This window comes from Scyliorhinus torazame, chromosome 13 (genome assembly GCF_047496885.1).
Source record: "Scyliorhinus torazame isolate Kashiwa2021f chromosome 13, sScyTor2.1, whole genome shotgun sequence".
In the NCBI taxonomy this organism is placed as follows: domain Eukaryota; kingdom Metazoa; phylum Chordata; class Chondrichthyes; order Carcharhiniformes; family Scyliorhinidae; genus Scyliorhinus; species Scyliorhinus torazame.
This window is the reverse complement of record NC_092719.1, coordinates 4,430,423-4,453,674: the sequence shown is the minus strand read 5'-3', so window position 1 is coordinate 4,453,674 and position 23,252 is coordinate 4,430,423. Positions and strand designations below refer to the sequence as shown.

Below are 23,252 nucleotides of genomic sequence, written 5' to 3'. Positions count from 1 at the left end.
TATGAAGCATCTATTCCTCTTATTTATATACATTTATACAGCATCTATACCACTTATTTATATACATTTCTGAAGCATCTATTACACTTATTTATATACATTTATGAAGCATCTATTCCTCTTATTTATATACATTTATGAAGCATTTATTCCACTTATTTATATACATTTCTCCAACAGGCAGACAACCCACAAACACAACTTTGCAAGTTGGGACAGGAAGCACTCCCCCGCCCCCGCCCCCATCCCTGCCTGGAAGCTGCGGCGCGCGTGCCCGCCAGGCAGGGCAGGGGGCGGGCGCCGGGCGCGCGCATGACGTGCCGGCTGGTCCCTGGGCGGGCACGCGCAGTTTGGGTGGAGGAGTGTGTGATGTGCGGGCTCCGGAGTGACTCTGCGATGCGGTGGACAGCGAGAAGGAGCAGCCGCCCCCAGCTGCTGCTGTGCCCAGGGGCTGCCCGCCGATCCTGCACTGCCAGCGCTCTCATCCTGGCTCTGCTGCCACTCACTGCTGCGGTGGCAGGGCTGCCAGGCTGTGGCAAGGTGAGTCCCAGCTGCTGTCCTCTTGTCTGCCATGATTTAGTGATCAGAGACGGTGCATTCTCTGTGTTGGCGAGAAGACAGACATCATGCTATTTATTTATCCACAGGATGTATCTCTCTGCCCCCTCCCCACTCACCCAGAAGCATCATCATCTCCTCGAATTCATTCGGCAATATTTATTATTTCCATGTCTCCTGTTTCATTGTATTTAAAAGAATCCTTTTCAGTGACCACGCACCGTTTGGTTCTCTTGTCACACTGATCTCCATGACTTGATGATTCTGACACCAAATCTGTTTCCAGAATGCTGCCTTAGAACGTAAGCTGGGTTTTTGGTTTCTGTTTGGTTCAATGTTATTTATTTTTTAAAATCCGTTTTGGTAAATGGTTAATCTTCTGACATTGTGGTCTAAAGTATTCCAGTCATTTTAATGGTGCGCTGCAGTACCTGAATGCCATTTCCTCTGTTCAAATTAAGTTGTAGTTTGGAGAGATTTCCCTCTCCCCTCCCAGTGTGTTCCTGATTCTGGTTAACCAACAATCTGTGCAGCTGGTGCTAGTGGCTAGGGATTGAAGACAGTCTGCCCTGCCTGCCTATCACTCTAAGCTCTCTTCCACTGCCTCAGCTTTCCTGGCAACATTATGGGTCCTTTAAATCCCACACAGCAAAAGCTCAGGTTTCTTATAGACGATGATACATTTCTGTTAAACAACCAATATTGGCCAAGGTACAGTGGGAGCTGTGCAGTTTATCCGACAGGTTAAAGCAAATCCACTTGAAACCAGATGGATATTATGTCTTGTGTGTGTGTGTTTTTAAACCATTCTTGCATCTGTAAATAATTGAGAATCAAACGTTTGGACAGATTTTAAGTGTGGGTTTGCTGAGCTCACCTTTAAATGTTTGACTATACTTCCATTTAGTTTCTCCGAGAACGGCAACATTAAAGGGAGGGTGTTGCAGGAGGTGGTGTTTGGGGAAAGTTACTCAACAAGTTCAGTTCCTGGAGAAACCGGCAGCACCTGTGCTGACTGTTCACCTGTAACACTGCCATAATATCATGCTATTCTTCCCTGTTGCAATGGCTCTTCATTCAGTTTACCTAAAATTAAGTACACAGTGGGGAGATTGCACAATTGAGATAATAGTGACAACAAGGAGGTAGTTTGCAAACAGCATTATTACAGCTCATAAAAAGGAGAAAATATTGGATAAACTCAGAAGAGCCCCCCGCCGACTAGAAACACCTGTTACTCTCTCCACACTCTGCCAGACCTGCTGAGTTTATCCAGCATTTTCTGTTTCAGATTTCCAGCATCTGTATTATTTTGCTTTTATTATTATGGGTATACTACCCCTTAAGTGACTAATAATAGGAGAAATACATATTGGGCTAAGCATGGAAATGAAAATCACTTGTTGTCACAAGTAGGCTTCAATGAAGTTACTGTGAAAAGCCCCTAGTCACCACATTCCAGCACCTGTTCAGGGAGGCTGGTACAGGAATTGAACCGTGCTGCTGGCCTGCCTTGGTCTGCTTTAAAAACCAGCGATTTAGCCCAGTGAGCTAAACCAGCCCCTTAATGCACATACTCATGTGTGTTGGATAGTCTTGATGATGTGGTGAAGGAAATGACCATGTATCTCGAGTTATCTCTGCATAATAGTTTTTAAGTGCATGTGTGGAATTGTACAACTAGTTTTTCAGTGCTTGGCCATCTCAATGATCAGATCGATTTCTTTCTGCTTAGCCATATGGCTTATGGCTAATATTGTACATAAAAATCAAGCCTCAAATTTGTTAAAAGGATCAGTTAAGAAAATAAGCTGCAGTAATTTACTGTTGACATTTCCAATTGTTCAGTTTTTAAAGCAACATCATAGTCAGTATTAATTGTCAGAGAAAATCATAATTGTATCGCAAAACAACTTCAGATCGAGAGGTAGAAAATGACAGTGATGATTGTGGCAAATGGATTGCAATGTAGGTTAGTGTAAGGCTTGAGAATCACATAATGGTTGCAGCTCAGAAGGAGGCCATTCAGCCAGACCTGTCTGTGCCGGCTCTCTAAAGGAGCAGTTTATCGAGTGGTCTTCCCCGGCCTTCTTTGCATAGCCCTGCACATTCTTCCTTGCACACTGGGCTAAATCGCTGGCTTTGAGAGCAGACCAAGGCAGGCCAACAGCACGGTTCAATTCCCGTACCAGCCTCCCCGAACAGGCGCCAGAATGTGGTGACTAGGGGCTTTTCACAGCAACTTCATTTGAAGCCTACTTGTGACAAGTGATTTTCATTTCATTTCATTACATTTCTCAGATAACCCAATTCCCTCTGTAATGTCTCTATTGAACCCCCCTACACCATGTTCTCTGGCAGGCTGTTCCAGATCTTAACCACTCGCTGCGTGAAAAAGTTCCCCCCCCCCCCCCCCCCATGTCACCATTGCTTTTTTTTGTCAATTACCTTAAATCTGTGTTCTCTTGTTCTCGATTTTCCACCAATGTTTATAGTTTCTCCCTATCTACACTGTCCAAACCCCTCATGACTTTGAACACCTCCATCAAATCTCCAAACAACCTTCTCTTCTCCAGTGTAAACATTCCAAATCTATCAACTCAACCGAAGTGCCGCAGCCCTGGGAACATTTTCATAAGCCTTTTCCACATTTCATGTCTTTCCTAGAATCTGTGCCCAGAGCTGAACACACTGCTCCAGTTGAGGTTCAGCCAGTGTTGAAGAGGTCATCTACCTTTGACATAAAAGGGATAGAGCAAGGTGCTTTCTAAATGGTGAAGCGCTGGAAACAGTGGTGGTCCAAAGAGACTTGGGTTCAGGTACATAGGTCATTGAAATGTCATGAATGGGTACAGAAAGTAATCAGAGAAGCTAATGGAAGGCTTGCCTTTATATTGAGAGGATTAGAATACAAGTAGGTGGGAGCCATAGTAAACTATGCAAATCCCTGGTTAGACCACACTTGGAGTGCTGAGAGTACAGAAGAATACATTGATCTTGAAGGGCGTGCAATGTTGATTGACTGGAATGGTGCGTGGCTTCAACAAGGATTAAATTATGAATACAGATTACAGAAATTGTCTTCCTTGAATTTAGAAGGTTAAGAGTGATTTGATTAGAGTTTTCAAGCTGTGAAGCGGAGCAGATAGAGTAGATAGTGAGAAATGTTTTCGTTAGTTTGGGAGTCCAGGAATGGAGTATTGCACAAAAGTTACACCCAGACTGTTACAGGAGCGAAATTAGGAAACACAGCTGTCTGTACACAAAGGGTGGTAGAACTTTGGAACTCTCTTAGTCAAGTGACACTTGATGCTAGATCAGTTGTTAATTTTAAACCAGGAGATTGCTAAATTTTTGTTAACCAAAGGAATTCAGGAATATTGGGCAAAGGCAGGTGTATGATGTGAGGTCACAGGTTCGCTCTGACTTCATTGAATGGCAAGACAGGCTCGCTCAAGGAGCTAAATGCTCTATTTCATTCCTCTGTCTAAAAATTTACTATTGTCAAAATGAAATATGAAAAGATGTGGTCTGTTTCTGTGTGCATCATTTTCATTTCAAATCTGGTTTCATCTGGTCACTGTCAATCTTAACTGTCCTGTATCCTGATTTGCTTTCCAGTTCGCCTTCAGGATTTTAATTTCAGTAAACTTGAAGAAGTTAGACGTAAATGCTACAAGGCATTTGGGTCACCAAATGAAAGCAAAGTGATATCATGTTTCATTATGATTTGCCATGGAATAGGGTTTGTTTACAAATACATTTTCTTTTTGTGAATGTTACCTCCATTTTGAATTGTCTCTTTGTAAACCCAACACTCATGCCCTCCTCTGTCTGATAATGTACAAATTAATTTACAAAAGATTCAAAAGAGCCTACACTCTCCACCCGACTATTATTTAGCAGAATGTTAACAGGACAAAGCCTTGCACGAGGCATGGCCACACTGCATACCATTTGTGTTTCACCATATCCTTGTTTAATAGAAGTGAGTAATGCTTCTTTTGTTAAGTGTGTTTGAAGTGTTTATTGTACTTTAGTTGTAAGACCAGAATTTGAGGATCCTTTGAGAAAGTGATGGTTGGCTGGTTTCATTGTGGCGAATAATGGAAATTTAATTGCAAAATTTACAAGTATAGCTTTATTGCTTATTGACAGCACAGCCTTGCTACGTATTTAACCTTGTATCGTATATCAAACAAGGACGTGTAACTGTGAAAATGTTTGTACAGTTGTTTTATATAGAAACATAGAAACTAGGAGCAGGAGGAGGCCCTTCGAGCCTGCTCCGCCATTCATCACCATCATGGCTGATCATCCAACTCAATAGCCTAATCCTGCTTTCTCCACATAGCCTGCGATCCCCTTCGCCCAAAGTGCTATGTCTAATTGCTTTTTGAAAACATACAATGTTTTGACCTCAACTACTTCCTGTGGTAACAGCTTCCACAGGCCGACCATTCTCTGGGTGAAGGAATTTCTCATCATCTCTGTGCAAGGCCCTGTATAATTCCAGTAAGACATCCCTGCTCCTGTACTCGAATCCTCTTGCTGTGAAGGCCAGTATACCATTTGCTTTCATTACTGCCTGCTGTACCTACATGCTTACCTTCAGCGACGGATGTACAAGGACACCCAGGTCTCGTTGCACATTCCCCTCTCCTAATTTATGGCCATTCAGATAATAGTCTGCCTTCTCATTTTTGCTACTAAAGTGGATAACCTCACATTTATCCAAATTATATTTCATCTGCCATTCATTTGCCCACTCACTCAACTTGTCCAAATCACACTGAAGGATCTCTGCATCCTCCTCACAGCTCACCCTCCCACCCAACTTGGTGTCATCTGCATGTTTGGAGATATCGCATTTTGTTCCCTCATCTAAATCATTAATATATATTGTGAATAGTTGGGGTCCCAGCACCGATCCCTGCGGTAGTGGGCTGGTTTAGCACACTGGGCTAAATCGCTGGCTTTTAAAGCAGACCAAGGCAGGCCAGCAGCACAGTTCAATTCCCGTACCAGCCTCCCCGAACAGGTGCCGGAATGTGGTGACTAAGGGCTTTTCACAGTAACTTCATTGAAGCCTACTCATGACAATAAGCGATTTCCATTTCCATACCCCACTAGTCACTGCCTGCCAATTGGAAAAAGACCTGTTAATTCCTATTCTTTGTTTCCTGTCTACCAACCAGTTTTCTATCCATCTCAATACCCTTAGACCCATGCGCTTTAAGTTTGCATCCTAATCTTTTATGCGGGACTTTCTCAAAAGCCTTCTGGAAGTCCAAATAAACAAGATCCACTGGCTCCCCTTATCAACTCTTCTAGTTACATCCTTGAAGAATTCCAGTATGACTTCCCCTTCATAAATCCATCCTGCCACTGTTTTCTAAGTTCCCAGCTATCAGATCTTTGATAATGGATTCTAGAATTTTCCCCATTACCAAGGTCAGGCTTACTGGTCTAGAATTCCCTGTTTTTTCTCTACGTCCCTTTTTAAATTATGGAGTTACATTAGCTACCCTCAAAGCTGTAGGAATTGTTCCAGGTGTCATGTGAGAGTATCTTTAAGAAATGGGTGTTTATAAATGGGTGTGTATGTAAATATCTGTAGTGAGAGTACCTTTAAGAAATGGGTGTTTATTGCTGCAGTGATGTCAGAGAGTGGGTGCAGCTGGGCTGTCTGTCCGCTTTTTATTTTCGCTTTAGGCTTTTTGCTGCAGAGTGGGTTTGGTTTCATTTTAGATTTGGAGAAGCTGAAATCACAGCAGGATGTGTATGAATCTCTGCAGGCTTATGAAAGTTCATTTGCTGATTTCAACGTGGTAACTGTTCTCAATAGTGACTTTAAACCTGATCTTTGTGTTAAAAGGGTCTTTTGTCTTCTGAATGTTGTTTGGGAATTGATTAAGGATTACTTAGTGTTGTATTCTTTGGGGGTTGTATTTGAATTGATGGTTGCTAAGATGTTCACTGTATGTTTTAGAAAGGTTAACTTGAGTTCATAGAATAAACATTGTTTTGCTTTAAAAAATATTTTCCATTTCTGCTGTACCACACCTGTCGAGTGGGCTGTGTGCTCCCCACACCACAATCTTTTAAAAGTTGTGGGTCACGTGAACTCCATGGTATCCTTTGGGGTTCTCTAAACCCTGGCGCATAACACAGGGTTGAGAGAATCCTGGATGATGAACACCAATGCACCCACTATTTCTAGATCCACTTCCTTAAGTACTCTGGGATGTAGATTATCAGGCCCTGGGGGTTTATCCACCGTCAATGCCATCAAGTTCCCCCACACCATTTCTCAACTAATATTGATCTCCTTCTATTCCTCCCTCTCACTGAACCCTGCGTTCCCCAACATTTCATGTATCTTATCTGTGTCCTCATTTGTGAAGACAGAACCAAAGTATGTATTTAGTTGCTCAGACATTTCTGTGTCCCCTATTGTACATTCCCTTCTTTGTGACTGTAAGGGACCTACATTTCTCTTCACCAATCTTTTTCTCTTCACATACCTATTGAAATTTTACAGTCAGTTTATATGTTGCCTGCAAGCTTACTCTTGTACTCTATTTTCCCCCTTTTAATCAATTCCTTGGTCCTTCTTTGCTGAATTCTAAACTGCTCCCAATCCTTAGACCTGTTGTTGTTCTTGACCAATTTGTATGCTTCTTCCTTGGATCGAATACTATCTCTAATTTCCCTTGTAAGCCATGGGTTGGCCACCTTTCTCATTTTACTTCTGTGCCAGTCAGGAATAAACAATTGTTGCAGTTCCCCCATGCGCTCCTTGAATGTCCACTGTCGTCCCTTTAAGTAACATTCCCTAATTGATCATAGGCAACTCATGCCTTAATAAAGTTTCCTTTATTAAGATTCAGGACTCCAGTCTCAAAATCAATTTGATTAGATTTAGTCTTTGGAATAGCCATGAGCATTCTGGTTTGAAAATTGAATTTCCACACTTGATAGCTGGAAAAGCTTTCGCTGCAGCAAACACTGGTACTTTCTGAACTGTTGTCTCTGTTTCCATCTCTTCAATCTTGTCTTGTTTACCTCTCCTCTGACTCAACCGGCATTCCCTAGGGATGTTGGCTAGGCCCAGAGGTACCAACGATGCTGCTGTGTGACTGACAAACAAGGTGCAAACGAGTGTAAAAGGATGGGACATTGCAGGGGTTGAAGTTAATGTGGAGACAAGAGGGACAAATACAGGTTGAAAATAGAAAGTTATTTAGACACTGGTCTTCTAAGTTTACACTCCTTGGTAATTTTGTTGAAGAAAATAATAACTGAATCATTTTATTGATTAAGTGGGGGCGAGGGTGTAGCTGAATTAAACTAATTTGTTATTTTCTCAGTGACGATTAATGAATTTAATTAATCCTGCTGCCTCACGCCGCTAAGGACCCGGGTTCGATCCCGTGTCCGTGTGGAGCTTGCACATTCTCCCCATGTCTGTGTGTGCTTCGCCCCCCCCCCCCCCCCCCCCCCAACCCAAAAAGATGTGCAGGGTAGGCGGATTGGCCATGCTAAATTGCCCCTTAATTGAAAAAATAATAATTCGGTACTCTAAATTTATTTTAAAAAAGTAACTGAATTAATCAAAGGGGTTATGTTAGTTCCTGGTTGTTTGATGTCAACCAATGGACTTAGTTCCTTGTTAGATTCTGAGATATTGCGCATTGCTTCCGAAGAATGGAACAACACCTTTCAGAATATTTTTGCGTAGTTGAGGATGTCATAGAGGAGATCAAGGAATTATTTGTTTTTATTAATATGATCTTGCTGATGAGAATTGGGATTCTTGTGGTTCCAATTGGTGACTCACAAAAGCACTTTTATCAGTGCTACCTATCCCTGGTTTAAAATGTTTAAATGGTGAACATATTTCCTCCACACCCTGCTAAACATTTTGCTTTGTAACACAATAAATGCACCATTGCAACAAAATTGCTTGCACTGCTTGAACCATCCCCTCTATAGTCAGGACAGTAGAATCTAAGGTTATTTTTTTCTGAGGTGATGGCCTTTATTTGAAATAACACACGAATATCCTTGTAGAAAAATGTTCAGAGAAGAAAAGCCATGTATATCCCATCACTTTGATTTTATTTTGCAGTAAACAATACAGCACTCCAATCAGAGGAACAATTTAATATAATTACTGATAATTCCAGAGTACAAATCATTTCAACAAATGGTAAACCACCAGTACTAATTTCTTGTGGAACATTGCACCTATCATTGCCAATTGAGTCATTACTTTCAACCCTCACCCTTGTTTTTTGATTTGGAACCAACTTGCTATCCATGTGGCTCCTGTTTTATGGGATGCCGGCATTGTTGGCTAGACCAGCATTTGTTGTCCATCCTTAGTTGCCCTTGGGAATGCGGTGAGAAGCACTTTCTACAATTGGCACAGTCCATCTGGTGTAGGAACACACACACAGTGCTTTTAGGATGAATGCTCTATGATTTTGACCCAGCTCCCTGGGGAGTTAATGTTCTTTTGCAGCCTGCGGAGATCATTTGTTTTCCAGCTTGGGGAGATGTGGTCATTGCAGGATGGAGCCCAGGAAAGCCGAGAGGCAGTGTTTTTTGGAGAAGCTTTGAGAGAGAGAGTAATTCTCATCTGCCTGACCCTGAGTCCACAATTATTTCCTGGTAGAATAGTTTTTAAAAATAGTAACTATTTAAAAGCGACAGTCTATCTGAGGACAAGGAAGAGGCTGAAACAACCCAGTTGAAGCAGCTGTTTGAAGATATTCAGCCAGAGTCTGAAAGGGTTCTAACCGGGGCCCAAATATGTCCTGCAAGGTATTACTCCATGCCCTGCTGATTGTGAAGCTAGGATGAAAGCTGTATGTTTATTTTCTTGCTGTTTAAAGTAAAATTGTACAGTTGTGTTAAGGGGTAATTGTAAGTTCTTTTCAGGTATGAAATTAAAAATTTAATATTGTATTTATAATATAGTTTTGTTTTAGAAATACCAATGCCCTATTTTTTAATGCAATCACTCCTAGAGCGAATCACTCTTTCTGCACAGTCTAGAATATTGGGGTTTTGGTCCAGTATCAGAGCCACTGATGGGGGCTGGTCTGGGATCAGAATAGGATGCTGTGTAGCACGCAGGGGAAATTACAGCTGGCGATGTCCCTTTTCATCCGCCACCCTTGTCTTTCTAGCTGGCAAAAGTTGTGGGTTTAAAAGATGCTGTTGAAGGAGCCTTGGTGGTTGGTGCTGTGTATATTGTAGATGGTACACACTGCTGCCACTGTATGTGGGTGGTAGATGGAGTGAGTGGCTGTTTAAGGTGACAGATGGGGTGCTAATCAAGCTGGCAGCTTTGTCCTGGATGGTGTTGAGCTTCTTGAGTGTCATTGGAGCTCCACTCATCCAAGCAAGTGCAGAGTGTTCCATCACACTCCTGATTTGTGCCTTGTATGTGGTGGACAGATTTGAGCTCTTCAGAGATGAATTAATCACCGCAGAATTCTCAGATTCTGACCTGCTTTGTAGCCACAATAGTTATATGGCTGGTCCAGTTCAGTTTCTGGTCAACCCTCAATTTGTTGATGATGAGGGAATTCAGCAGTGTTAACGCAGTTGACTGCTGAACAAGATGGTCATCTGCATGGCAGTTGCGTGGCACGAATGTTATTTACCACTTACCCAAACCTGGATGCTTCCAGGTCTTACTGTATTTGTATACAGTCTGCTTCAGCGTCAGGATTTGTCAATGGGACTGAGCATCATGGAATCATCAGCGAAAATCTCCATTTCTAATTTTATGATGGAAGGAAGAATATTTGTAGTCGGACTCAACAGGCGAGATCTTCCAGCTCTTCACACTGGTTGGTTCCTGCCGACGCCATACTCCCACTGTGGGTTCCCTGGCGGTGTGGGTGGATCCATTGAGAAATCCCATTGATAACGGTTGGACCAAAAGATCCCGCCACTGGCCAACGTGCAGACCACCTCCCGCCGCCGATAAACACGCCACGGGGAGACCAGAGAATCTCGCCCAATATACTCTTGACCTCAGTCAAGACTGAACTTTATTCAAGGCCTTCTGGAAATCCAAATATATTAACTATAATCTGTTACCCATGCCCCTCTTTTCTTCAAAGGATTCAATAATGTTAGTAAAACATGAACTTCGCTTTTGGAATGAGTGCAAATCACACTTCTATTTTCAGTTTCTAGGGGCTGGATCTTATAGGCCCTGGGGTTGGTGTGGAGTGGGGATAGAAGGCTCTTCCCGAGCCAATTAATAGCCTGTCAGCAATTAAATGGCTGTGGGGCAAGATGGGCAAATAGGGGCTGGGTCAGTTCTGACATTAATTCTGCTTGACAGAGACTCCTACACCACCTAAAATCCAGCCCCAGACATTTTATTCTATTTCATTTGATTAGTTTGTCAATTATTTCCCTTCTGCTTCTGTCTTCAGTATCTTTGATCCATTCTTCAAATGTCATATCCACCCTGGTAAGTACTGAGGCAGGGTGGGAACAATTGTGCTTGGGGAAATGCACAACAGTAATGTGGGGATTGTTTAAGGAGCACTTGCTGCGAGTGCTGGATAGTTTTGTCCCACTGAGACGAGGAAGGAATGGTAAGGTGAAGGAGCCTTGGATGACAGGAGGAGTTGAGTTTCTAGTCAAGAGGAAGAAGAAAGCTTATGTAAGGTTGAGGAAGCAAGGATCTGGCACGGCTCTAGAGGGTTACAAGGTAGCCAGGAAGGAACTCAAAAATGGACTCAGGAGAGCTAGAACGGGGCATGAAAAAGCCCTGGCGGGATGGATTAGGGAAAACCCCAAGGCGTTCTACACTTATGTGAGAAATAAGAGGATGATCAGAGTGAGAGTAGGGCCGATCAGGGATAGTGGAGGGAACTTGTGCCTAGAGTCTGAGGACATAAGGGAGGCCCTAAATGAATACTTTGCTTCAGTATTCACTAGAAAGAGGGACCTTGTTGCTCGTGAGAATAGTGTGAACCAGGTTAATAGACTCGAACAACTTGATATTAAGAAGGAGGATGTGCTGGAAATTTTGAAAAGCATCAGGATAGATAAGCCCCTGGGCCTGACGAGATATACCCAAGGTCACTATGGGAAGCGAGAGAGGAGATTGCTGCGCCGTTGGCGATGATCTTTGCGTCCTCACTCTCCACTGGAGTAGTACCGGATGATTGGAGGTAGGCGAATGTTGTTCCCCTTTTCAAGAAAGGGAATAGGGAAATCCCTGGCAATTACAGACCCATCAGTCTTACGTCTGTGGTGGGCAACATATTGGAAAGGATTATGAGAGATCGGGGGCGGGATTCTCACAACGGGGGTCTAAGTGCCGACCGCGGAGTAAAAACCGGAGTGTTTGGTGTCGGCGCCCATTCCCAGACCCCATTCTGGGGCCTCTGTGGGGCTGGCAGCGGCGTGGCGCGATGAGCGGGGGCGGGGCCTCGGCTCGGAGTCACAGACCCGGCGCCGCATAAAAGAAGCGGCGCCTTGGGTCCCATGGATGCGCAGTGGCCATCCTCCCCCAGGCCGCCCCACACAGAAATGGCGCAGGGATATAACATTGCCGGCGGAGGAAAGGAGGCCCGCCGACAGAGAGGCCAGCCCGCCGATCGGTGGGCCCCGATCGCGGACCAGACACCATCGAATGCCCCCCTCGGTGAGGGAGCCCCCCTCCCCCCCCACCCCCTCGGCGGGCCCCGATCGCGGACCAGGCACCATCGAATGCCCCCCTCGGTGAGGGAGCCCCCCTCCCCCCCCACCCCCTCGGCGGGCCCCGATCGCGGGCCAGACACCATCGAATGCCCCCCTCGGTGAGGGAGCCCCCCCCCCCCCCCCCCCCACAGACCGCCCCCTGAGCGTTCCGCAGAGTTCCCGCTGGCAGCGACCAGGGGTGAACGGCGCCGGCGGGACTCTGTCGTGTCGGAGCGGCCGCTCGGCCCATCCGGGCCGGAGAATCGGCGGCCCCGCCGATTCCAGCGGCCCACGGCTGGCGCCGCCGCAAATGGCGGCGATTCTCCGCACCTCGGAGAATCGCGCACCGGCGTTGGGGCATCGTGGCGCGGTTGCTGCGATTCTTCTAACCGGCGCGGGGCTCGGAGAATCGCCCCCAGGATTTATGATTATTTATAAAACATAGTTTGATTAAAGATAGTCAGTATGGCTTTGTGAGGGGCAGGTCATGCCTCACAAGCCTCATTGAATTCTTTGAGGATGTGACGAGACACATTGATGAAGGTTGGGCAGTGGGTGTGGTGTGTATGGATTTCAGTAAGGCATTTGATAAGGTTCCCCATGGTAGGCTCATTCAGAAAGTTAGGGGGCATGGGATACAGGGACATTTGGCTGTCTGGATACAGAATTGGCTGGCCGAAAGAAGACAATGAGTGGTAGTGGATGGAAAGTATTCCGCCTGGAGGTGGGTGACCAGTAGTGTCCCGCAAGGATCTGTTCTGGGACCTCTGCTCTTTGTGGTTTTTATAAATGACTTGGGTAAGGAAGTGGAAGGGTGGGTTAGTAAGTTTGCTGATGACATGAAGGTTGGGGGAGTTGTAAATAGCGTTGAGGGTTGTTGCAGGTTACAACAGGACATTGACAGGATGCAGAGCTGGGCTGAGAAGTGGCAGATGGAGTTCAACTTCGATAAATGTGAAGTGATTCATTTTGAAACATCGAATTTGAATGCTGAATACAGGGTTTAAGGCAGGATTTTTGGAAGTATGGAGGAACAGAGGGATCTTGGGGTCCACGTACATAGATTCCTCAAAGTTTCCACCCAGGTTGATAGGGCTGTTAAGAAGGCGTATGGTGTTTCAGCTTTAACAGGGGGATTGAGTTGAAGAGCCGCGAGGTTTTGCTGCAGCTTTATAAAACCGTAGTTAGACCACACTTGGAATATTGTGTCCAGTTCTGGTCGCCTCATCATAGGAAGGATGTGGATGCTTTGGAGAGGGTACAGAGGAGATTTACCAGGATGCTGCCTGGACTGCAGGGCATGTCTTATGAAGAAAGATTGAGGGAGCTAGGGCTTTTCTCACTGGAGGGAAGAAGGAAGAGAGGTGACTTGATAGAGGTGTACAAGGTGATGAGAGGCATGGATAGAGAGGATAGCCAGACTTTTACCCAGGGTGGAAATGACTGTCACAAGAGGACATAGTTTTAAGGTGATTGGAGGAAGGTGTAGAGGAGATGTCAGAGGTAGGTTCTGATGTGTTGGGTGTTCTGGATCACAAACAGGTCACCAACAATTGAAGTGTTGCAACTCTATTTTATTATAAGGTTAACTATATTGACATACTTGAACTGTGGGTAAATGCAATACCAGCTTTAACTGTTGACCCTTGCCTAGTCCTAACCAGGTGATGCACTCAGCACATGGTGAATGTCTGTGTTGCAAGCTGTGAGCTCTGTGCTCCGAGCTAGCTGCTACTAGAATGAGCGGGAACTCTCCTGTCCCCTGTCTTTATAGTGCGTGTGCTCTCACTGGTGATTGGCTGCGGTGTTGTGTATGCTGATTGGTCCCACTGCATGTCCATCAGTGTGTGTGTGTGTCTGCACCATAATATGTGTTAAGTAATGGGTTAAGAGACATTGCAATTAGTTGTCTCATTTATGTTAAGTATCCATTAATTGACACTGATTATGTAAAGGGGCTTCAGGTGGCCTCTGTCAGGTGGTGTGTTGTTCAGAGTTTTGTGCAGAGGCTATGGAAGTGAAATAAATGGTGTTTGGTGAAAAGGAACAAGAACTTTAGACTCTTCATATCACAGTAACTAAAATGGCTAACAATTGGTAGCAGAGGATGGTTGCTGTGTAAATGTGAAGGGTTGAAAGATACAACTTTTCCAGATCAAACCAAGGAGTGAGTGAGAAAAGAAAAAAAAAGGGATTCATGGCCGAACCGAGGATAAAGATGGCTATCATTCCTTATTTTCTGAAAGGGAATCGTACGACCAATGGAGAAGTGCAGCAGTGGGTCCACCGGCAAAATTCCTTAAGGACAATGGGGGAGAATTTGGTAATGATGAGTTTAGGGATATGTGTGAAAACATGAATATCAGAGTTATGAATACGCCTGCAGAAAGCCCATTTAGTAATGGTGTCTGTGAAAGAAATCATGCTGTCATCGATGACATGCTTCGGAAAATTTTGGCAGATCGACCAAATTGCAGGCTAAATTCAGCTTTAGCATGGGCAGTACATGCAAAGAATTCATTGCAGATGGTTGGAGGCTATAAGTCCTTATCAATTAGTGTTTGGTAGAAATCCTAAAATTCCATCCATTTTGGATGACCAGCCTCCAGCTTGGGAGGGGACTACAATTAGCTCTGGTTTTGCTGAACATTTAAAAGCATTACATAGCAGTAGAAAAGCTTTTTTGGAAGCAGAAGTCTCTGAAAGAATTCGCAGAGCTTTAAGACATAACGTACGGCCATCAGATGCCGTTTTTCAGCAAGGAGGCATGGTATACTATAAGAGAGACAGTTCTAATGAATGGAAATGTCCAGGGAAGATCATAGGCATAGATGGCAAAACAATTATTTTGCAACATGGTAATCAAACTGTTAGGGTACATTCATCAAGGATAATGGGTACAGATTACAAATTTTCAAATTTAGACAGAGCAGACAGACATGACGAGGAACCAGAGTCATCTGGTACGCATGTGTTACAGAACTATGAGGACCAATTAACTGATATAGACGGGGCGTGATTCTCCACTCCCACGCCGGTTGGGAGAATCGCCTGGGCCGCCAAAATTTCCGGGGACGCCGATCCGACGCCCTCCCGCGATTCTCCCAAGCGGCGGGAACGGCCCGGTCGGGTTTTGCGGGTCACAGGCCGGAGAATCGCTGGAGACACCCAAAATGGCGATTCTCCGGCACCCCCGCTATTCTCAGGCCCGGATGGGCCGAGCGGCCAGGCCAAAACGGCGGGTTCCCCCCAGCGCCGTCCACACCTGGTCGCTGCAGTCGTGGGCGGTGTGTGAACGCTGCGGGGGCGGCCTGTGGGGGGGCGAGGGGGGATCCTGCACCAGGCTTCACCTGGAATGTGGGGTGGCCCGCGATCGGTGCCCACCGATCGTCGGGCCGTCCTCTCTGAAGGAGGACCTCCTTCCTTCCGCGGCCCCGCAAGATCCGTCCCCCATCTTCTTGCGGGGCGGATTTAGAGAGGACGACAACCACGCATGCGCGGATGATGCCCATTATGCGGCGCCGGCCACGTCATCTATGCGGCGCCGCTTTTACGCGGGCGACAAGGCCTGGCGCGTGTAGATGACGCGGCCCCGATCCTGGCCCATTGTCAGGGCCTGAATCGGTCGGGACCGGGGCCGTTCCGCGCCGTCGTGATCCTCGATGGCGTTCACGACGGCGCGGCCACCTCGGCGTGGGAGTGGAGAATCCCGCCCAGGGTTTCTGTGGAGGAACACAACACTTTTGGTGAATTAGAACAGGCCATTTTTCTGAAAGGGCAACTGTCAAAAGTTGGTACAAAAGTGACATACTTGCCTGAAGGGTCTATGGAAGGATGCAACTGTTATTAGTAGAGCAGGGAAGGCCACTGGAAAGTACAAACATTGGTTGAATGTACAGCATTCAGAGGAAGGAGTCAAGACAATGGATTGGGAAAACGAAGTTCAAAAATGGAGGGCACAGAAACGCAGTGCCAGTTCAGATAGTACATCGGATAGTGAACAGGTCCGCAGGAAAAGGTCGAGAACTATTGAAAGGACATCCCACAGCAGAAGGGAAAGATCAAGCAGTAGCAATACAGAACGAGATACCAGGCGGGAGACGGGACTTAGTTTGTCAAGATCTCGGAACATGAGTAAGACTACGAATACTAATAGGAGTAGAAGCCCACATGCACGTGAGATTTTGGTGGCTTCAAATAAATTAGATGAAAAAGTTATTAAAGAAGCTAAACAGCAAGAATTGCATAGTTGGAGTGAATTTGGGGTATACACGGAAGTACCAGATAGGGGACAAAGAGCTCTATCCCACAGATGGATTTGCACGGAAAAGGTTCTTCCGGATGGAACTTATAAGGCAAAGGCCAGGCTTGTGGCAAGGGGATTTGAAGAAAACTTAGAAGATCAGGATTTAAGGGTAGATTCACCTACAGCAGGAAAGGTTATTTTAAAGATCTTCTTGGCTCTATTAGCCACAAAGGCATGGGAATGCAAATCTATAGATATAAAAGCTGCCTTTTTGCAGGGGCATCAGCTCCAGAGAGACATTTTTCTCCGTCCTCATAAAGAAGCAGCTGACGCAGAAAGGGTACTCTGGAAGTTGAACAAATGTGTATATGGATTAAATGATGCATCTAGAGTCTGGTATTTTTCGGTAAGGTCAGTTTTGTTAAAGTTAGGCTGTTGCCAGTTGAAAGCAGATCCTGCAATGTTTTACTGGCACTATAAAGGAAATCTTTCTGGCATTTTTATGATGCATGTTGATGATTTTTTGTGGGGTGGGACTAGTGATTTTGAAGCTATTGTAATCTCTGGTTTGAGGAAAGAATTCAGGGTTGGAAGTCAGGCTTCCGGTGCATTTAAATATATTGGACTGGAAATTGGACAGACTAAGTTAGGGGCAACTTTATGTCAGCAATCTTATTTGGAAAGCATCACCCCAATAGCAATTAGTCGTGGCTGAGTTTCACAAAAAGACGCAATGGTTTCAAAGATAGAAAAAGAGCAACTGCGAAGTTTAATTGGGCAACTGAACTGGTTAGGTAGACAGACTAGACCGGACTTGAGTTTTGATGTCTTAGAGTTGAGTACAAAAATGAATGATCCCAAAGTTGAAGACATAATAAGAGCAAATAAAGCGTTGGCCAAACTAAAAATGCAGGAGTGTGTTTTGAAGTTCCCGGTTTTAGGTGACCGTAAGCACTTGAAACTCATAGTTTATAGTGATGCGTCCTACGCAAATTTATGTGATGGGGTTTCAAGCGCAGGAGGTTTTATAATTTTCCTTTTGGGGAACAATGGTAAATGTTGCCTGCTTGTGTGGGAAACAAAGAAAATAAGGAGAGTGGTAAAAATCACTTTGGCTGCTGAGACATTAAGCCTTGTAGAGGCGGTGGACATGGCTTTTTATATAAGTCAGATATTGACAGAAATTTGGGGATTAGGGGATTTGGGTAATATACCTATTGACTGTCACATTGACAATAAATCCCTATGGGAAAATGTGCACTCTACAAAAGGTGTCAATGAAAAGAGGTTAGGGATAGACATTGCAAGTTTGAAGCAGATGTTGGACAGAGGGGAAATAACATAAATTAAATGGGTCGACAGGAGTTATCAACTGTCAGACTGTTTTACGAAAAGAGGGGCGAGTTCACAGAAACTTTTGGATATTGTTAATGAAGGGCGCTTGTTTCTGTGATTGTTTTTTTTCTTTCTCGTCCAAACAAAAAAAAAAGCGGAGGAAATCATGTGTGTGTTTTTGAGTTTCATGAAATTTTGTTTTCACCTAATTATTTTTTTTCTCCAAGGAAGGGGAGACTGTTAAGTAATGGGTTAAGAGACATTGCAATTAGTTGTCTCATTTATGTTAAGTATCCATTAATTGACACTGATATGTAAAGGGGCTTCAGGTGGCCTCTGTCAGGTGGTGTGTTGTTAAGAGTTTTGTGCAGAGGCTGTGGAAGTGAAATAAATGGTGTTTGGTGAAAAGGAACAAGAACTTTAGACTCTTCATAACACAGTAACTAAAACGGCTAACATTAGAGTCATTATGGACATTTAAGCGACTCTTGGACAGGCACATGGACAGCAGTAAATTGAAGGGGTGTAGGTTCGGTTGACCTTAGATTAGCATAAATGGTCGGCACAAAATCGGCTGAAGGGCCTGTACTGTGCTGTACTGTTTTATATTTTAAAGTAATTAATATTTCTGCCTTTTTGTTGTCATTTAGTTTATTGTATCCATAATAGCCATACAGCGCAAACAGGTGTCTTTCACATATTGTAAAAACAGTGGGCGGGTACTCCATTGGCCAATGCCGGAATAGGGAAACGTGATTCTGCGCAGAATCGATTCCGATGCTGAAATCGCGGTGGGTGCCATTTCACGCCAAATCGGAATACCTTGTTGCCACGACAGCGGCGTCAATGTGTTCCACTCTGCATGTACAGTAAACACCATTGGCATATCATTAGTGGGCCCGACCCGGTATTCTCCAGGGTCTCCGCGATTCTCCGCCTCCAATGGGCCGAGTGAAAATCGTGAAACCGGCGTCGTGGCTGCTGAGAGAGAGAGGGGGGACGGAAAGTGTCCAACATTGTCATAGTTTGTTGACAGTTGTGCCGCTGGCCAGGGACCTTCTGCCAGGGCCGGGGGGAGTAGCGGGGGTTGGCCAGGAGGTGGGCTGTGGGGTCGGGGTGGACGGGCACGGAGCACCATTGCCACAGCCAGGCAGCCATGCAGCTGTGCACGCCACTGACTGCCCGCTGTGAACTTAGTGCCACGGGTCGTATAGGTGTCCCCCCTGGGCACCTCCCTGGGTGCCCTCTGACCCCAGCCGCCCCATCAGCGATATGGGCGCGCTCCAGCACAACCAGTGCCACCTTGTTGGCTGGGATGGGGTGTGTGGGGAGTGCAGCTTGTCAGCCTCCTGACTGTCAATTGTGAATCCAGCGAATCCGGCACCGTTTCTCATTGGAATGGATTGTGTTCCACGTCGTGTCGATGCTAGCTCCTTAACAGTCGCTGAATCGGTCCAGGTGCGGCGCCAGCTTTGCTGTCGTGGAAATCCACAAATCCTGTCCCAACGTCAACACTTAGTCTCAGAAACGGAGAAACCCGCCGAATATTCTTTGTACCCTTTTCCATCTCTTTTTTTCCCCCAATTTAGTTGGGGATCAGGAATATCTCCCATGATGATAATTCAATGTCCTTTAACATATCTTTAATATCTCTAACGTTCGCTGCCCTGTTCTATACCCCTATTGATGTGTCTGATCTTTGGGTAAATCGTCTGGTCCTGGTTGCCATGGAAATGTCGCAGGCAGGACGGACAGTTTGACGGACCTTTCAGAGATCCGTAGAACTTGGGTAGGAATTTCCGGTTTCGGGGGGGCCGTGACCGGAAATTCCCGGTTCTTGTTTTTTATTTTACTCCATATGGATTCTGTTTCTAATCTTCCTCGAGCTATATCCCTTTTTTTACTGTTATCTCGAGTTGATACAGCTGCCCCTTGCCTGCTCTTTCTCTCCTGTTCGTTTTAATTAAGCTGAAACCGGCAAAACCTAATTGCCGGTCCTGTTCTTTTGCCGTCAGTTATTCCTGTTACGTCCGGTTTCTCGCAACAGATGATTATCTCCAGTTCTCCCGCGTTATTTTAGGTGCTGTGTGCATTAAGCAGAGGAACATAAGGAATAGGAGCAGGAAGGGCCCATTTGGCATTTTGAGTCTGCTCCACTGGAGAATAAGATCAAGGCTCATATGATTTAACATTGAACCCTGCCGTTCAGTGTAGAATTGATCATTTTAACCTATATGAAATTATCATAATTCATCATCAGATTCAAGAACAGGTTTGTTGAGTATGTTAAATTGACTGAGTGTGAAAATTATTGTTTTTCCTAAAGCTGTAATCTGTTCCATTGTTTTTTGCGTGCCTGTGTGTTAAAATTCAACTGGTTTCGTTCTAGAGATAAATTAAATGAATAAAAGCTGGGCCTGCAGACCAATTTCATGTGGTCATGGAGAACGGGCAGGACGGTGGAGTTTAGGCCAGGATGATCGAATGGCGGAGCAGACTCGATGGGCCGAATGGCCTGATTCTGCTCCTACATCTTATGAACTTATGGGTGATACTCAATCAAGGATCAGAATTAAACTCGTCCCCAAGTCCACACACATTGCAGGGGAAGAAAGAGAAGCCACAGCATTCGGGCTGTGGTCAGCTTAGGAAATATTCGTCGGATGTTGAAAGACAAAACAGCACAAAAATATCCAGAATCTCACTGGCAGTGTAACCCTCACTGATTTCCCTGGTTCCTTGGCTCATCCGCAATTGATTATTTGCCATCAAAATCAGCTCTTCCTTTCGAAGGAAATGCTGGTAAATTCATCGGGTTTTCTCAAAACAAAACTTCCTGTTGCAATTTTTAGGTGGGCTACGATTTGGGATTTTGTGAGAATCTAATAGAGCAGGATTTCCCAAACTTTTCAAACTAGTGACCTCCCAAGAGCATCGGGGGGGCCCAAGCATTCTCATAATGTTGACGCTTGTGCGGAGTCTGCACGTTCTCCCCGTGGCTGTGTGGGTTTCCTCCGGGTGCTCCGGTTTCCTCCCACAAGTTCCGAAAGACGTGCTTGTTCGGTGAATTGGACATTCTGAATTCTCCCTCAGTGTACTCAAACAGGCGCCGGAATGTTATTTTTACCCCTTACCCTCCTCTGTGTTTGTCTGTCTTGTGTGTGTGGGTAAAGGGTGACACAGTTGAAGGGGAGTAAGTATTAGCTTGTCATTATCCAGTTGTGTTTACTGCATATTTCATCATCATTCTTGTTATAAATCAACAGTAATTGCGTTTCTACTGTCAAACCGGTGAATGTAATTATTGGGCAGACAAGAGCCAAGGACTTCAGGTAATTTGGGTGGCACAGTGGTTAGCATCGGTGCCTCACAGCGCCAGGGCCCCAGGTTCGAATTCCCGGCTTGGGTCACTGGCTGTGTGGAGTTTGCATGCACTCCCCGTGTCTGCGTGTGTTTCCTCCGGGTGCTCCAGTTTCCTCCCACAGTCCAAAGATGTGCAGGTTAGGCGGATTGGCCATGGTAAATTATCCCTTGGTGTTCAAAAGATTAGGTGGGGTTATTGGTTACACCTAACCTTTTGAACAGCACGGGGTAGGGTGGGTTGTGGGCCGAAGTAGGGTGTTCTTTGAGAGAGGGTCAGTGCCAACTCGATGGGCCGAATGTCCTCCTTCTGCACTGCAGTGATTCTATGATTCTACTTTTATAAGAATTATTGGTTAATTCACTTGTGTGTGACTCTGGGGCCTGTGGGGCTGGAATTGACCACACCCTTGCCCAGAGTGGCATAACATTTATAACATTAATGACTGCCAATTCATCTCACTTGCCCAGAAAATGAACAATCAGAAGTGTGGAATCTCAGGCATTCCTTCAGGTTTTCAATTTTTGGGAACTTTGTTAATAATGTAAAATTTACAATTAGTTTTTCCTTACTCTTCCTTTCTGTCAACTTCGCTCTCTAAATCCAATCTTTCTTGCCCTCTCTTTATTTGTCTTTCTGAACTTGATTCAATATTGAAGTTGCTCGCTTTAAGTCACCTTCCTTTCGAGTCCTTTCCATGTTTATTTGATTGGTGAAGGAGGTTCCTACCTGGTGCTGTTATCAGCCCAAACTTTCAGCCACCTTTGAGCATATTTTATTTCAGCTGAAGAGTGCAGAGAGAGAGGGTTTACACACCCTGCTGCCCCAGAATATTCCAATTTACTGAGATGTTCCTGGAAAGCTTCAGCAGTGATGCAAATTTAAATTTCCTGTGCTTTTAGCTTGCCAAACCACTGGATATATGTCTGCTTGGAAACCTTTTGCTGTTCAGTTACATTTTGCAGTTTGTCCTGTGAATTTGCTGAAAGGATTATGGTGCTTGTTGGATAATACGTTTACGTTATTATGGCTATCAGTTTCAATGCGCCATTGTCGGGAACTGTGTGTTTTGATGGAACCATCCTGTCAAATTGTTTTGCAAATTTTGCATGCAGCAAAATAAAACTGATTAATCGGTAGACAAAGCAAGTTACACAGGGGAAGGTCACTAATTGCAAGCTTTGCTGTAATTCCAAAAATGCATATCAGTAAGGTTCTATTGAGATTTTTCATCCCTTCAAAGGTAGACTTTATGATTCTATTTTCAATGAGTGAAATACTTTGCTTCTTTTTAAATTCTTATATTTCTTGTTTCTATGTGTGACTGACACAGGTGAAATGCTCAGCCACTCTCGCTCCAGTGTAAAGATTACTATTTAAGTGGTTTCGTGTTTTGTATGTACCTGCCATTATATCTACTTCTCCTTTCATTTCTCTCCTGCCTAGTTCAATTTGTGAATGCTTTTGAAGTTTGTTCTCCTTGAAACCAAGGAGATGAATGCAGTACCTCACGGGAATCCTCTTCCTTCTCTGAGCCCACCTCCAATACTCTTCATCGAACATTAAATAAAACATTATCCACTTCCGGTTGCGGCTATGCGGAGCTGAGCCGCACGAATCGGCAGCTCCCGTGAAGACGATCTTTCGGGCTCGATAGAAGAGCCCCAACGGAACTTTTCACACAGCCAACCCGTGGGGAAGAGAGGAGAGAGGTCCCCCACTAACGTGTATGGGCCGGACCCGCAGCGAAACGGCCAAAAAAACGGCACTGGAGCAGCGGGAGAAGAAGGGTAAAATAAACAAAATGGCGGCGGCCGGGGACAAAGAAGAGATGCAAGAATTCATCAAGCGCTGCTTCGAGGAGCTGCGCAAGGAGATGGTGGCGCCTATGCTGGCAATAATTGAAGGACTGGGGGCAACCCAGAAAGCCCACAAGGTGAAGATCCAGGAGATCCAGGACAAAGTGAGTGAGAATGAGGACGAGCTCTTGGGCCTGGCGGTGAAAGTGGAGCGGCACGAGGCGCTACA

At 45.1% G+C, this 23,252-nt stretch overlaps 1 protein-coding gene across 1 annotated transcript in view; it reads left to right on the top strand.

Moving 5' to 3' along the window:
• The first annotated feature begins 350 nt into the window (after window positions 1-350).
• Window positions 351-23,252, top strand: part of elapor2b (endosome-lysosome associated apoptosis and autophagy regulator family member 2b) — a 142,458-nt gene continuing 119,556 nt past the window's right edge. Inside the window, exon 1 of the mRNA XM_072470945.1 lies at window positions 351-540. Coding sequence (XP_072327046.1) covers window positions 370-540 — 171 coding nt within the window. The 5' untranslated portion in view covers window positions 351-369. The remainder of the gene's footprint in view (window positions 541-23,252) is intronic.